Source organism: Taudactylus pleione, unplaced genomic scaffold (assembly GCF_031769625.1).
Source record: "Taudactylus pleione unplaced genomic scaffold, aTauple2 ptg000016l, whole genome shotgun sequence".
Taxonomy (NCBI): Eukaryota; Metazoa; Chordata; class Amphibia; order Anura; family Myobatrachidae; genus Taudactylus; species Taudactylus pleione.
Window position 1 is genome coordinate 765901 of NW_028284418.1, and position 15001 is coordinate 780901.

At 41.3% G+C, this 15001-nt stretch overlaps 1 protein-coding gene across 5 annotated transcripts in view; it reads left to right on the forward strand.

The window, feature by feature from the left end:
• RPTOR (regulatory associated protein of MTOR complex 1) overlaps nt 1-15001 on the forward strand; it is a 319880-nt gene that overhangs the window by 99707 nt on the left and 205172 nt on the right. For all 5 annotated transcript variants that reach the window (XM_088474208.1, XM_088474236.1, XM_088474218.1 and 2 more), the window contains exon 3: nt 1447-1529. In XM_088474208.1, the coding sequence (XP_088330334.1) occupies nt 1447-1529 (83 nt within the window). The remainder of the gene's footprint in view (nt 1-1446; nt 1530-15001) is intronic.

Sequence of the window (15001 nt, forward strand, 5' to 3'; positions counted from 1 at the left end):
TCTCCTCTTGAGAGTCTGGACTCATGAGTTATGGGTTTCTTCTTTCTTACCCATTGTTTGTCTCCGTCTGCTTAAGCTTGGTAACGAACTGGCTACCTGAGGCAGGGGGTGGGGTATATGAGGAGGAACCCCGGTGCATCCTGAGAGCAGAGAGCTCGTTTGTGTTAACTGTTTGGTGACCGGGATTCATACCCAACGTAATGGCTGTGGACCCCATGGACCTCGAAGAAAAAGAGTTAACAAAGGTATGTTATACCATAACTCCTATTTTCTCCAATATCTGCTGCTGTCCTTCCATTTCCAACAGCAGCCAGGTTTCTATGGGCGGATGCGATGCTGTCAGATTTATGAAGCTAGCTTGGACCCCGCAATGAACGTCATCTAAAGATGGTGGTGTGCTGCTGTAGTCTATGGGCTACACATCGCAAAGCTATTCGATACATGCCGGTGCTAAGATCGCATCTTGTAAAGCGCATAGATCGCATTGCAAATACTGTACTGTAGAGCTCGGTGTTCTCTGAGCTTTCAGCAATCACCTGCCCATCTGTAAGAAATGGCAAAGGAGAAGAGATGCAGTTATTCTGGTGTGCAGTTCTGTAAAGTAGTCTGTGTACTACTTCAGACAGATGGAGTACAGTTTTTTCAGGGAACAGTGTGCTATTACCTATGGTCAGCTAGAGAATGCTGCCATCTTGTAGCTTGATGGCAAGAAAAATCATCTGCCTATGCTATAGTGTACTATGTAAAATAAAGGGCTACTGTACTTAGACTTGGTTTTTAGAACCCCACAAAAACAGGCCACACGTATTCAGATTTGTTGTAATCTGACACTTGCGCACATTTGCGACCTGAGAGGCAGGGCGGTGTACCATTAGGGTATGTTCATGTAACAGCAAACAGATGTAGGCCGAATGTCACAGTCATATTGGTTGTGGGTGTCTGAGGGTGGTGCAAATACATGATGATGTTGCTGCTTCTCATTGGCTGATTGCAATTCACCACTGGATCTCTTTGGATTGGTTGTACATATATTAAACGATATTGTTTTATCACTGTTTTTCATACATGGGGGAGAGTTATACCTGCTGTATTATAGAGGTTTTGTTGATTTTATTCAATCATAATAGCAAACCTGTATTTCACTATCAAAACAAATGTTTAAAACAACCTCATCAAAACCAGGTGTGAGTGTATTTTACGCTTGCCAGACATAAGCCTGGTGCATAAGCTACTTGTGCAGACATGTTTGCATTTTGCAGGTTTGGTGGGTTGTTTTGCCTATACATGCAATTGCAGGTTTTATTTGTGAAGGCTTTTTATGCCTGTGAAACTGTATCAGCCCCAAAGTGATTTACTGTAGTGTTCTTTATTAGACTAACTGCTGGGATTCATGTTGTGTTCTTAAAACAACGCTACTCACTCTCTTTCTCCATGTTAATTTTCTAGATCCTCTAGCCATGGGTCCCCAGAAAGCTCTGGAAACCATTGGGGCCAACCTGCAGAAGCAATATGAAAATTGGCAGCCACGGGTGAGTGAAATTCATGCAGCCATGCTAATTTAGGACTAATCTACACTTGTCCAAAATGTTGAAATTCACCAATAGAAATTAGTTTACTGATCTAGTAAAATGAATAACTTTATCCACTTAAACAAAACTTATTCCTACAATTTATTTGTTGTATTTTATTTTATTTTTTTTTTAAAATTTTTATTGAAGCAAATAACACTGCACATCAAAGTAATAACAAATAGATAATAGGTTTCTAGTACAGATACAAGAAAATAGTATATATGGTGTCTTAACATCTACTAATATTCCAGGACATTTTCATATGATTGCGTTCATATCTGTGTTCATTGTGTCCAACATTTAATCTTCTACAAGTTGAAACGTAGACACCAATAATAGACAATAAACAAATGGTATTTCACTAAGTAAATAAATAAATAAATAAAATAAAAAAGGAGAGAATGTCCGGCACTCACCCACCAGGCAGCGTAATAGGAGGATCACCCAAAAGGACTCTAGTTTCATACCAATGGGTCAGACGCATACTATGATAAACATGGGTTTGTGCTAAAATTCGTAATAAAACTTTCCCAAGTGTCGAAAAAAAAAAGCGACCTTCCTCTCCTTTTCAAGCACCGCCTCAATCCAATCCAAGCGGAAAATAAAACTTAATTTTTCTTTATATAATTGAAAATTGATGGGAGTTGGATGTATTCAATCTTGCAAAATGTTTTTTTTTGCTGCGGCACTTATTGCAAGTAATAATTTTCTGCTCCCCGCGGTTAGCCTCTGACCCCTTGGAAAGATACCCAGGATGGCCCATTCTGGAGTAAATGGTACAAAATTGACTAGGTGGTTTTCGGCCTCCCGTCGTACTTTCCTCCAGAAACCCTGGACCATTGGACATTCCCATAAACAGTTATTTGTTGTATTTTAAAGGGACAAATAATGTAAAATTACAACCCGTACTGTGACAGGAGTGGAGTGTATGTAACTCACTACAAGAAATATGTCCGTAACTAAAATAGAAGTACTGGGAATTTACCCTGAGGTATCCTTCAATAAACGAATTGACAGGAAGTCTGATATGATGGTGATAAAAATCTGCACCTCATGATTAAAAATACATGTACTCGCGCGCACACACACACTGCATATAGTCTTTGTGTGTGCATTTGTAGTTATTTTGCCCTACTGTTACTGATTCATAACTTCAGAATAGTAACGTAACGCCGTGTGGGTGAAAGCAGATTGCCATTGTTCTAGAACTTCAAAAAAAGAAGCAGTAGAATAGAATATATTGCCTATAGTGACACATCTGTCAAAAAGGGAAAGTAAACCCATCCCAGTGTGAGACAGAATAAGACTGTAATACAATTAGCAGGTGTGGGGCTTGGGTGAGAGATGAATCAGTCACTCAGACAGTACATCAGAAACTACAGCTGGCAGAGGCTCACTTCTGTCCTGTGTGACAAAGCCTCTTTTAAAAGCAATTAGTGGATGCTGGCAAGTACTTTGTGGAAGGCTTGGCATCAATAGCTGCTAATATGATCAATGTATTGTGTTCTCTTCCTGGTCATGCTTCACATTCAAAACATGTATTGTCTGAGTACTGTATCTGGTTGTGTTTCTCATATGAAACATGTATTGTCTGAGTACTGTATCTGGTTGTGTTTCTCATATGAAACATGTATTGTAGTGTTCCCTCTAGCTCCGGCGGCAGGCAGGGCACCGGAGCTAGAGAGGGCAATGTTGTGCGTGCGCCTTCGGCGCGCGTGTCCGAAAAGGGGGCGTGGTTACGAAAAGGGGCGTGTCTATAAGATGCGTCCCCTTTTCGTCATACTTGGGGGCGTGCCCGGCGCTTACGGAAATGCCGGGCAGCCCCCAAGCGCTGCAGAAAGGGAGAATAGACGCCGGGCGCATGCGCCCGGTGTCTATTCTCCGGCGGTGACCGGGTCACCGCATGTTTGTCCACCCGCGGGACACTGCGTCCCGCGGGTGAGAACGGCTCCCGCAGGCTGTTAGGGCAGGGCGCTTTTTGCCCTCCTCCTGGAGGGCAGGGTGCTTTTTGCCCTCCAGAAGGAGGGCAGGGCGCCGCGCCCCGCTAAAACAGCCTAGCGGGAACACTATATTGTCTGAGTACTGTATCTGGTTGTGTTTCTCATATGAAACATGTATTGTCTGAGTACTGTATCTGGTTGTGTTTCTCATATGAAACATGTATTGTCTGAGTACTGTATCTGGTTGTGTTTCTCATATGAAACATGTATTGTCTGAGTACTGTATTTGTTCCTGTTTCACATAAAAAATAAGTGCTGTATGAGGGCAGAAGCACTGCTATACAAAGTAATACAATTCTGATATTGGCAATAGCATTTTCCCTTAAGGCCAATTTTGCACACGATATGGCCGTTTTCGACTGATCGTAACGACCAATCGTGTAAAAAATTGTATTTTCTAGACTATTACGATGCCGATGCGCGTCCCCGCAGTCGTGTATCAGCATCGTAGATCAGATGGTTTTGCAGAAGGATTTCGACAGATCAGTACGATGTGCCACATCTGAATACATCGGATCGTATGGTCGTTTGTACAATCGTACCTTTTCCAAATACAAATCATACAGAATGTCAAGGGAAGAATTTTCAAGGTAATCGTATGCGAGATCGGATCTGATACAAATCGCCCTGTGTACCTTAGACGCACATGTAGTGTGGTTGTAGCTTTCCAGTGCTGGTAACGCATTTTGACCAAAGCTTTGAACACAAGGGAATACAAGAACATGACTGTGAAGGTGTATGACATACTGGGTCTCTTATACTATCCTTATGGTTATTACCTGATACTGATGAATGCGTAATGGTTAGATACTGCTTCAAAGAAGGGACTGACAAATACTGTGGTGCTTAATTTATCCTTTCACCTCAGAGTACAGTGATTGATATATGTATCCCATGTAACACCTATAGAAAGATATAGCTACATAACATGCAGGCATACATCTCCTGCTGAGAGCCGGATAGGGGAAAGTGTAAGCGAGAGGACCTGTCACAAGCCATCATAAGTTGGCTAGGTCTATTGATATTCTGGCTCTGTATTACATTTAGCCCTTCTTCCCAGGGCACCAGCTTTGTGTGAGGTGGGGTAGCAACACCTTGCATTGCATATATTTGGGAAAGTTCTTACCCTACTGTGAAATATAAGACTATTAGATGTTCTCACCAAGGTAACTACATTAAACAGTTACATTGTCTGTTACACGGATTGCTTGAAACGAAGGTTTCTCTGAATATGTTTGTTTTTGTTTTTTGGCAATAGGGAGTGCCAGGTCTCAAATATTTTAAGTTACTTTTACAAAGTGCCCTTCCTTACACTGCCCCTGGTATCATTCTTTAGCAGCGCTCCTTACAGCGAAGGCATTTGGTGATCAGGTCCATTGTATGATAATTTTGCAATGTAGCATTGATTTACTTTTTGAAGTACATATCTTTTTTTAAACTATATTCACATTGCTTTGTACAGGATGCAATTAAATATTTCCATTTAGCGTGTATAAATAAATGACACATCAACCAATTAACTAGAGACCATTGACATTTTATTCTTACTTTGCGGAATGATTTAGAAAGTATTTGCCTCCTTCCATTTTTTGCTGCAGAATGTTGTACCTTTTTGCCAACGGATTTGGCCGTGTGTTTCCGGTTCTATCGCAACCACACCACTTGGCAAATGCATCCATTGTCATCCCATCGCTCCTCATAGACTATAAATTCCAAGTATAGTCCAGCTTGGTGAAGGAACAGCATAAGTCGGAGATACATTTTCCAGCAAGTTTGGTGATCATTTTAGGCGCTGTCCATGTCCTACTATTTTTGTTCACAGCAACTGTATTTGGCCATCTTTTGACACTGTTACTATGAGGAAAGTAGTACAAAAGATAACACATTTTCACACATTTGTTTTGCAAATGTTCAACACTTGGGCTATACACCTTTTAAATTATTTCAATTGGTTTTGTATTTTATGGCTTTCTTCTGTGTTTGTCCATGTTTTTATGTAATTGTGCAGATGTACTGTATATATACTATGTAGGCAAAAGTGATTGGACAGCCCCGCTCAAGTGAAATGGTCCTGTGCATACCATTGCACACGGGTTCCAAATGGCCACTAATGTGGTAGTTTTGACTAGAACATTTCGTAGGGAGGCCCATTCACTTGTAGTTCTATGGAAACAAGAAATATTTTTATCAGGACGACAATGCCACCTGTCATGTTTCCAGGGCGACACTGGACTGGTATACAGAGAATTAGGTAACAGGGGTGGACTGCCCAGCTCAGGGTCCCATTGAGAACCTCTTGGGAAATGACAGAATGCTTCCCGAACAACAAAATTAAATAGATCTGACATATATTCATCTATGTACAAAAAGCATGGAGGGATCCTAGGAATTAAAAAAAAATAAAATAAAATTGCAGACCAAGTATGGATAAAATGATAAATTAAAGTCTTCTGAAGATGGAAAACTCAAGTAACTGCCATAACGGAGCACTATTCTTAGCATACAGTAACCTATTACGTGAATCACTAAGCATGGTCTCATCAGGTACACAGCAATTCTGTGACCCCACCATGAAGTCATTCCACTTGCCTCTGTTGCCCCAGGACACAACAGAAGCCTTCTGATTCTCCATTTCACACAGTATTTAATTGCTCCCTGAGATTCTTTTATTAGCAGATGATGTCTCGGTGAGGCTGAGATATCTGCCCAGGGCAATGAGTGGGTTAAGCAGAGTCCAGTTCTGTAGTTCTTGTGATCATTCAGAAAAACACAGCATTATGAAGCAAATCACGTACATATTTATTGCACTCTATGGTGCTCTCAAGTTTTTTTGTTTTTGTTTTTTTTTTGTTCTGCAATAATAAACTGAACATGATGTACCCACTGCAGTGAAACAATGCAAGGTTTATTGAGATTTCCTTGATTGTTTTTATGAAATGCTTGAACTGACAATTGGGTTGCTCACTGTAGAAGAGACTTCTGGAATTTAAGGGAAATATGTTGATCATCTTTGGATGTGGAGCAAAGTGTTCGTTATTGCAGTATTCTGCAGAGAGAGACTGCGTTTTTTTAGCTCTTTCATTACTGCACAATATAGTAGCTTTTATGTCTAGAGTGTTTTGTGAGATGTTGCTTAGCAATAAATGCAGATGTGCATTGCTGTTCAGTATTCTGCAGGCCCTTTGAGCTTTGTAAAGGAGCATGAAAAGGCTCAGACACATCTATGATAAAGCTACATATGTTTGCGGATACAGGTTGAGTCTCCCATATCCAAATATTCCGAAATACGGAATAATTTTGTCAGGACTGAGAAAATTAAACCTTTGATTTTTGATGGTTCAATGTACACAAACTTTGTCTAAGGCACAAATTATTAAAAATATTGTATAAAATTACCTTCAGGCTGTGTGTATAAGGTGTATATAACACAAAAATGCATTCTGTGTGTATATTTGGGTCCCATTCCCAAGATATTTCATTATGATATGCAAATATTCCAAAATACGGAATATTCAGTTATCCAAAATACCCCTGGTCCCAAGCATTTTGGATATCGGAGACTCAACCTGTACTCCGTACACAATAGATAAATAACTTTATTGGATTGTTATCTTGTTTCATTGTATTAGGAGATTTGTCCATGTGCATTGTAGCAATGATGCAAGACGGGGGCTCCTGTTCCTCACGAACATTGCACCTCTGCAGAAATTAAGTACAGATACATTGAATACTACCAGCTCTGTTCGAACCCTTCTCAATGTACATTCCTAATATCCCTATATTTACTACTTTCCTCTTCACGGGACTTGCTATCCACTATTTATCGTCATCTTTTATCAACTAAAAAGCTACCAACAGTCCCCCAAATTAGCATGGGACCATTATATGAGGAAGTTCTATGATTTAGATAAATGGTTGTGCATCAGCACTAATTATACAGCATCCTTTACCTGTATCCATATCAAAGAGCGATATTGTCATACGTTCTAACTACACTGAGTACCTGGTTCACATTCTATTCCATAACATTTTCCAGAACCCATTAAATCTCTACTGGAGACATTGCAGACAGGAAGTGGTACCATGTTTCACATGTGCTGGCTGGCCCAATTCCTAACTCTGTAAAACATATATAAAACTATATACTATAAAACTGGATGTAAATTCTGCACCATTATCACGGGTGCTGCTAGTAACCACTAAAGTAGTCATGGTCTCCTTTACAAACATATATAAAATAACAGATAGTGGTGTGGTTCAGAGCTTCCCCAATCGGGATATGGAACAGTCAATAGTCACTACAATGAAGATCGCTCAGTTCTTTTATAAGTACTTTCTAAACATAAACAAGAGGACATCCAATGTGTAGACTTATAGTGACAGATTATCTAGATAATCTCTACTAAGGTACTTCTTGGATCAATGCATGTAGTATAATTCTCCCAAAAGGGTAGATTCTCCTCTTCCATTGATGATCAATATTCCACAAATAAAACATAGATGATAGGCGTCTCATAGTATAAAACAATTCCATTTAATTTTACAAAAATAAAATCTTTCCTGAAAAACACTCTCTGCATACAAAATAATCCTTGGAGCGTCTTTGTGTGTAACTAAAGGGGCCTATCCATTAGCAGATCTTTTCAAAAGATGAAAGACAAAAGATTTATCTTTTGAAAATTCCTGGGGCTGCTGTGACAGATATCTGTCATGTACATGACAGATTTTTTCAAACGACGAACGATTTTGCATGACATAATTCTGGGAGTGGATTTTTTTTTATGTTTCTATTCATTTGCATTAATAAATCATTAGTCGTTTACCGCGACAGATATTTCTAATATCTGTCAACAACATCCACCAACTGCCGGCACTCCCTTCAATCCATGAAATTGCTCCAGTGCACAATTCAAATAATATCATAGGAACTCCACCAAACAAGAACGGCACTCAGAGACTTGAAGCAAAAAAGATGTGTATTCTCAAGTCAACACATGTTTCAGGGATATAACCCCATCGTCAGGACCACATACAATGGGGGAGAATTCATTTAGTCCTGTTCAGTTAACGGAAGCTAATTGAACGCCGGCCCCTATTGAATTAGATATCCTCCAGCCTTTTCTCTTAAATCTTCCAAATTCCTTCTGGAGCTGTTGTATAGAACATTAGCAGCATTTCCTCACTTTCCCATACGGCTTGGGTATATTCCAGTGTGTTGTGTACAGCTGGAACTTGGTTACGACATAACCTGTCTTTCATCATAAGTTGGAAATCAAGGCAATTGTGTAGTGAGGCATTTTGCCATGTCTTTATTTAATAACAATCATGAGCAATTGTCTTTAGGTGGCAGACTAATATTTCTGATTATTGAGAGCTGCCATGTCTTTACCACTAGCACCTCTGGAACCAAAGATCCATTTGGTTATGGTCTTCTTTATGGAAGCAAAGGGTTGAGTGAATCCAATTGGTAATGTCTGGAACAACTACAACATTCTAGACAAGCACTTGGAGGTCCCTTATAGCTGTGTAAAATGCAGCATGTCCATTTATCATGTTGAATATTGGTGCTGTTTACATGTAAAAGAACCAGCACACTGTGATAATGTCATTCTCTAACCATCTTTGGCAACTGATTTCAGCTGTTTTTATCTTGAAGAGGCCAATTGACTCTCACAAGGTTGCAAATTATAAAGAGGAATACCACTGAGCTATTTCTGAGGAAGGATGCTACATGTCCCTAGCCGTCATTTTGTTTATTGGCAATAAACGTAGTTGCTCTCCTTTTGTAATATTCTTACACTTTTTTTTATTACCGAATTAAATATATTGAATGCAAATGTACTTATTGGAATTGTCAAATTGCTTCTGCATCATGACAGGTAAATCTCCTAAGATCTTGAGAGTGAAAGTCACCTAGGGGTGCAGATGGCTTATCAATATATTGGAGACGTTTGGTCACAAATAGATTTTCAGAAGAACTGGGGGATTCAGAAAGGAAAAAAGAAAGGGAAAGTGAGGAGGGGGCTACTTATTTTTGAAGCTGGTTACATATGAGATATAATTACACTTTATGCAATTATGGACCTCCCAGACCATCAGCAAAGACTATTCTTTAGTAATATGTTCAACAAAAGTATTTTTGAATCTCTAACCACGTACAGACTAGAGACATTCATTAAATCTCCTTGTCCCCTCCCTGTACGTTATCTGATGCACGTTCATAGTCTAAGCTCTACTAATATTGTATGAGCTATACTTATATTGTATGAGCTATATTTTAATTGTATGAGCTATACTAACATGGTCTGAATGCATCATGAAATTGCCACTAACAAGACCCAGGGAATTGTGGGGCAAGAATAAATAATCTAACTACTTATATGTGACACTAGAATGAAAATAATCATGTATTTACCAGCAGTGTGTTAACTGTAACTCATTTAGAGGTCTACCATTCTTCTTAAGAATAGAACATGATAGGTATGAGCAGCTTGTAGAAAAATCCAATCCGGAGAAGTGGTGTGGCAAGGGGTTAAAGTTACGACCTACAACAGTGTGGCCTTACATGACTGTCTAGTACTATGAGTCAGGTTTAGCTGGAGCTGGCCCCATTTTAGGCACACCAAAAAAGCAAGTGACTTTGCACCTTGGCAAAACCATGCTGCACTGCAGGTGGGGCAGATTTAAAATGTGCAGAGAGATTTAGATGTGGGAGGGGTGTGTCCAAACTGAAACCTGAATTGCAGTGTAAAAAATTACGCTGCCCAGCATTTGTGGGTACATGCAAATGTAGCCAGTATTTACTCTGCATGCAAAAAATTTTTTTCACCCCTTGCATTTCTACATGGTTTGTCCAGGTGCAGAGTTACTTACTTTTTTTTTTGCCTTGCTCCCAATAGAGAATCCGTAATCTGTATGTAATGCCGGCTGTCGGGATGCCTACTGTCAAAATACAGACAGCGGCATCCCGATGGTTGGTATCCCGACAGGAGTCGGGTAAGTATACTTATCCTCCCCCCTAACCCTATCCCTCCCTTCTTGTAGCCTGACCCTAACCCTCCCCACCCCATACCCTAACCTTAACCCTCCCTGTTAGTGCCTAAACCTAAGTCTCCCCCCTGCTTGCCTAAACCTAGCCCACCCCCCTTAGTGCCTAACCCTAACTCCCCCAGTGGTCCCTAACCCTCTCCCCTAGGGGTGCCTAACCCTAACCTCCCCCCAAAAAAGACAAAAGCTAACCCCGCTATGCTACCTAAACCCAGCTATGCTACCTAAACCTAACTCCCCATCTGTGGCTAACGCTAAGGGCGTCCGGACTTACCTCGTTCGGGCAGCCGTCCTTCTGGATTCTGGCGATGGGATTAAGATAGGTGTCGGTATTTCGACACCTATCTTAAGTCCCTTGTCGGGCTTCCCCCGTCCCTGAGACTCCTTCCCTACGGAGCCTTTCTATTTGGCATCAGGCTGTGCTGCACCTAGTTGTATTCGATTCATTCTATTTTGCCAAAAACCTTTTTAATGCAGGCACTAGTGTAATATGAAAAAGGAAGCTGTATAGTATTGTAAAACTGAACTTTTGGTCAAGAAGTTGATTCATAGATGAAATTTAGGTTGTGGCTTAACAAGGAAAAGAACCCCTGGTGGTATTATATGATGCACATTCTCTCCCACAGTGTGTTGGCTCTGTGTAAATTAATGACAGTATTGACAGTGTGTCAGCATTCTCCACAGTTGTTACATTAACGTACAGTGTGACGCAGAAATGTATTTACTGTACACGACTTTCTCCCATATCCACCTATCACTACTTCCTCCTCTGTATAACTGTTTGTGCCTCCACTGCTCTCCCAGCTTCTTCCTTGCTCTGCCCCTCTCTTCCAACGCCCTATGTTTAGCTTGTGATTAAGACTTTTTGAACACCTGATGACTGTCACGACACCGCACCCCAGCCTGCGCTCAGATATGCCAACCTGACGCAGATGGGCGGTTGTGACGTGGGTTTTACTAAAGCTGTCACCATGAAGAGTATTAGAATAGTGCTCTTGCGTTTGCCACACACTTAAATCACACTTAAATTCACAATTATTACACAAATGTAGCATGGGCCTCTCTAGGCATGTGAATTCATTAGAGCACAGAGAGAATGCTGATAAATTTTAGGATTTATTGAGAAAATATCTCCAGGGTTAAATTACAGGGAAAAACAGGTGAATAAACAAGACATACAGATACAAATGCACAGAATGATTTCAAGTAAAAGAAAATGATAGAGTCAGAATCCTAAATTATCTTACGCTGAGATCTTAGGGGATCTGTGTTGAGGGAGATCACCATAGACCAAGATGGGGGAGCACTCCTAGCTCTCAGCTACTCCCTTCAAGAGTGAACACAGTGAAACAGGGGTTTGCTGGCTCTTATGGTTCCACAGCCACCCTCTCCCCCCAGCAGCCCCCACCCTTTTTGGGCCAAAAAGGCACTGGACCTCATTCAAAAAAGTAAGCGGCCACCCTCATTCAGAGTCGATTGCTTGCTGCAAGCGATTGCTCTGAATGAGGGCGGCCACTTACTTTTTTAAGTGCCGCCTCCTGGTCGATCGCTAGGCTGTGGTTTACCACCCACAGTTCTTGCGATCGACCAGGGTGATGGTCGCGATGGTCAAGACCATCGCGACCATCGGGGCTTGTGACGAGAGCCTAAGGTTGTATCTCATCAACCGCAAGCCCCAGGGAGCTTCCTGCTCTGATCGGGCAGGAAGCTCCCCACTGACATCATTACTGATGTCAGTGGGGCTGCCCCCAAACGGCAAGCGTTCCGTCGGGAAAGCCTCCGTTTGGCCGGCCACGCCCCCTGCTTGCCTTCCAAATGGGGCGAGCTGTCACTCACCATCGACAGCTCGCCCCCTTTGGAGCGAGACGTGTAGCGACGGAGCGCCCGTCGCTAGCCGTGTCTCGCGCATGCGCACGTCGGAGCTGGCTCCGACTTGCGCATGCCCAGTCGGGGAACATCGACCCAGTTGCGAGCGCTCAGCACTTGCGACCGGGTCTGAATGACCCCCACTGTCTTTTGTTCTACAAAGATCTGTGAAGATGTCAACCAAGACTTAAGTGTCAAGTATCGCCATGACTTGGAAAGGTCTTTTTATGGCAGGAAAACTGATCAATTACAAACTAAGCCGGACTGTGTGCACAGGCCTGGAACAAGGGACCCCTAGTGTGAAGAGCAAAACACTCATGAACTTTTGTCTTCAACGGCTCGGTAGCACTTGGCCATTTGGTTTTCAGTTGTTGATGCAATGCAGTTTTGACATACCGTCCCAATTCATAGAAAGCAGACATTGCTGAAATATATTCTTTAGGGGAATTATAATAATACACACCACTCTCACAGACAGGTTGTGGCTCATAGACCATGAGCACACTTTACCTGGGGCACACAAAATACATACAGTCATGACACGTGGCTTTGATGAATTGCCGTAACGCTAAGGGCTCCCCGAATTTACCTTGTTCAGGCAGCTGTCCTTCTGGATTGCAGCGACGAGATTAAGATAGGCGTCGGTATTTCCCCTGTCCCTGAGAATCCTCCCCTACAGATCCTTTCTGTTTGGCATCAGGCTATGCTGCACCTAACTGTATTCGATTCATTCTATTTTTGCCAATAACATTTTAAATGCAGGCACTAGTGTAATATGAAAAAGTAAGCCGTGTATTATTGATGTAAAACTGAACTTTTGGTCATGAAGTTGATTCATAGATGCAATTTAGGTTGTGGCTTAACAAGTAAAACAACCCCTGGTGTATTATATGATGCACATTCTCTCCCACAGTGTGTTGGCTCTGTGTAAATTAATGACAGTATTGACAGTGGGTCAGCATTCTCCACAGTTGTTACATTAACGTACAGTGTGACTCAAAATGTATTTACTGTTCACGACTTTCTCCCATATCCACCTATCACTACTTCCTCCTCTGTATAACTGTTCGTGTCTCCACTGCTCTCCCAGCTTCTTCTTTGCTCTGTTCCTCTATTCCCCTCTCTTCCACCGCCCTATGTTTAGCTTGTGGTTAAGACTTTTTGTACACTGGATGACATACTGTAAATGAGTGTTTGTAGCCAGTGGCTTCCAAGTGCCGCCTGGCGCTGTGATCCCATAACTCAGAACTTGATGCTCTCTTTGCAGCACAGCATATGCTGATTAAATTTGCATGAAATGACTCTGTTACAATCCTCTGGGTTTATTTATTTATTTGGTCACTTATTTTATTTCTTGACCTTTTCCAGACGATTTATTCATGTTGCTGCCAGCAGATTGCAGGCTGTAAGATGGATTGTCGGTCTGTGGAGGAAATAGAGTCTTTGAGAGAGCCCAGGCAGACTGCATGGGTTTGCTGCTTGCTACAGTTATATTGTTAAGCACTATAGGTCTGATGCAGAGGTGGAAGCAAATTAGACAGAGATGATCAAAAGAGGTGTGCACAGAAAAGACGCAGGTGTGATTGTTAATGTGAGGAGCTGTACGCATCTCGAGATCTGTGTCTGTCGCATATGTTCTTAGTAGTCATAATCAGCGTGCACTTGTACCTTTATACCAGCTGCAAAAAATACATCTCCAAAATTGGGTATTTTTGCTTACATCTATGGACCGTATTCAGTTAGCGGGGAAAACTGCATTTCTTTTCGCCCCAAAAAATGGCAAAATTTTCGCCAAATACAGGCGAAAACGGCAACAGGTGAAAAAAAAAACGGACCAGGAGAAAAAAAATGCAAAATCCCTATTTTTGTCAAAAAATGTGGAGATTTCTTTCAGAACCCTTTAGACACCCCCATAATGATAAATGACCAGAAAAAAAATCGTACGTTGTGTACTTTGGCGGAAAACGACCACACAAATTTTGGGCGAAAAAAAAAAATAATAATTGAAAAAAGATAGAAAGCATTTTTTTTCCCGAAAATTACTGTTCCACGTAAATTAGGAGCACTTTAAAATGGGTGCATGTACATTTTCGTGTTGTATAAACGCAATTTAAATATTTTGTTTAAAAAACCACCTGCTGTGACCGCATGCGATGTCTAAAACACTTGACTCACCCATACCGCCCCCCGAAAAATCTGACCCAATACGTTAAAACCATTTTCAACAATTTTTGTTTTGCCCAAAATTTGCCCAGTCGTTTTCGTCAAAGTACGCAACTTACAAATTTCTTTGCGGTAATTTATCATTAGGGGGGGGGGGGTTCCAAAGGGTTCTGAAAGAAATCCACACATTTTTAGCCAAAAATAGGGATTTTGCTTTTCTCCAGTTATTTTTTGCCTGTTGCTATTTTCACCTGTTTTTTTGGCAAAAATATTGCAGTTTTTCCCCCCCCATTTTTGCCGCTAATTGAATACGGCCCTAAGTCTGCATAGCCCACATTTGCGTGAACACACACT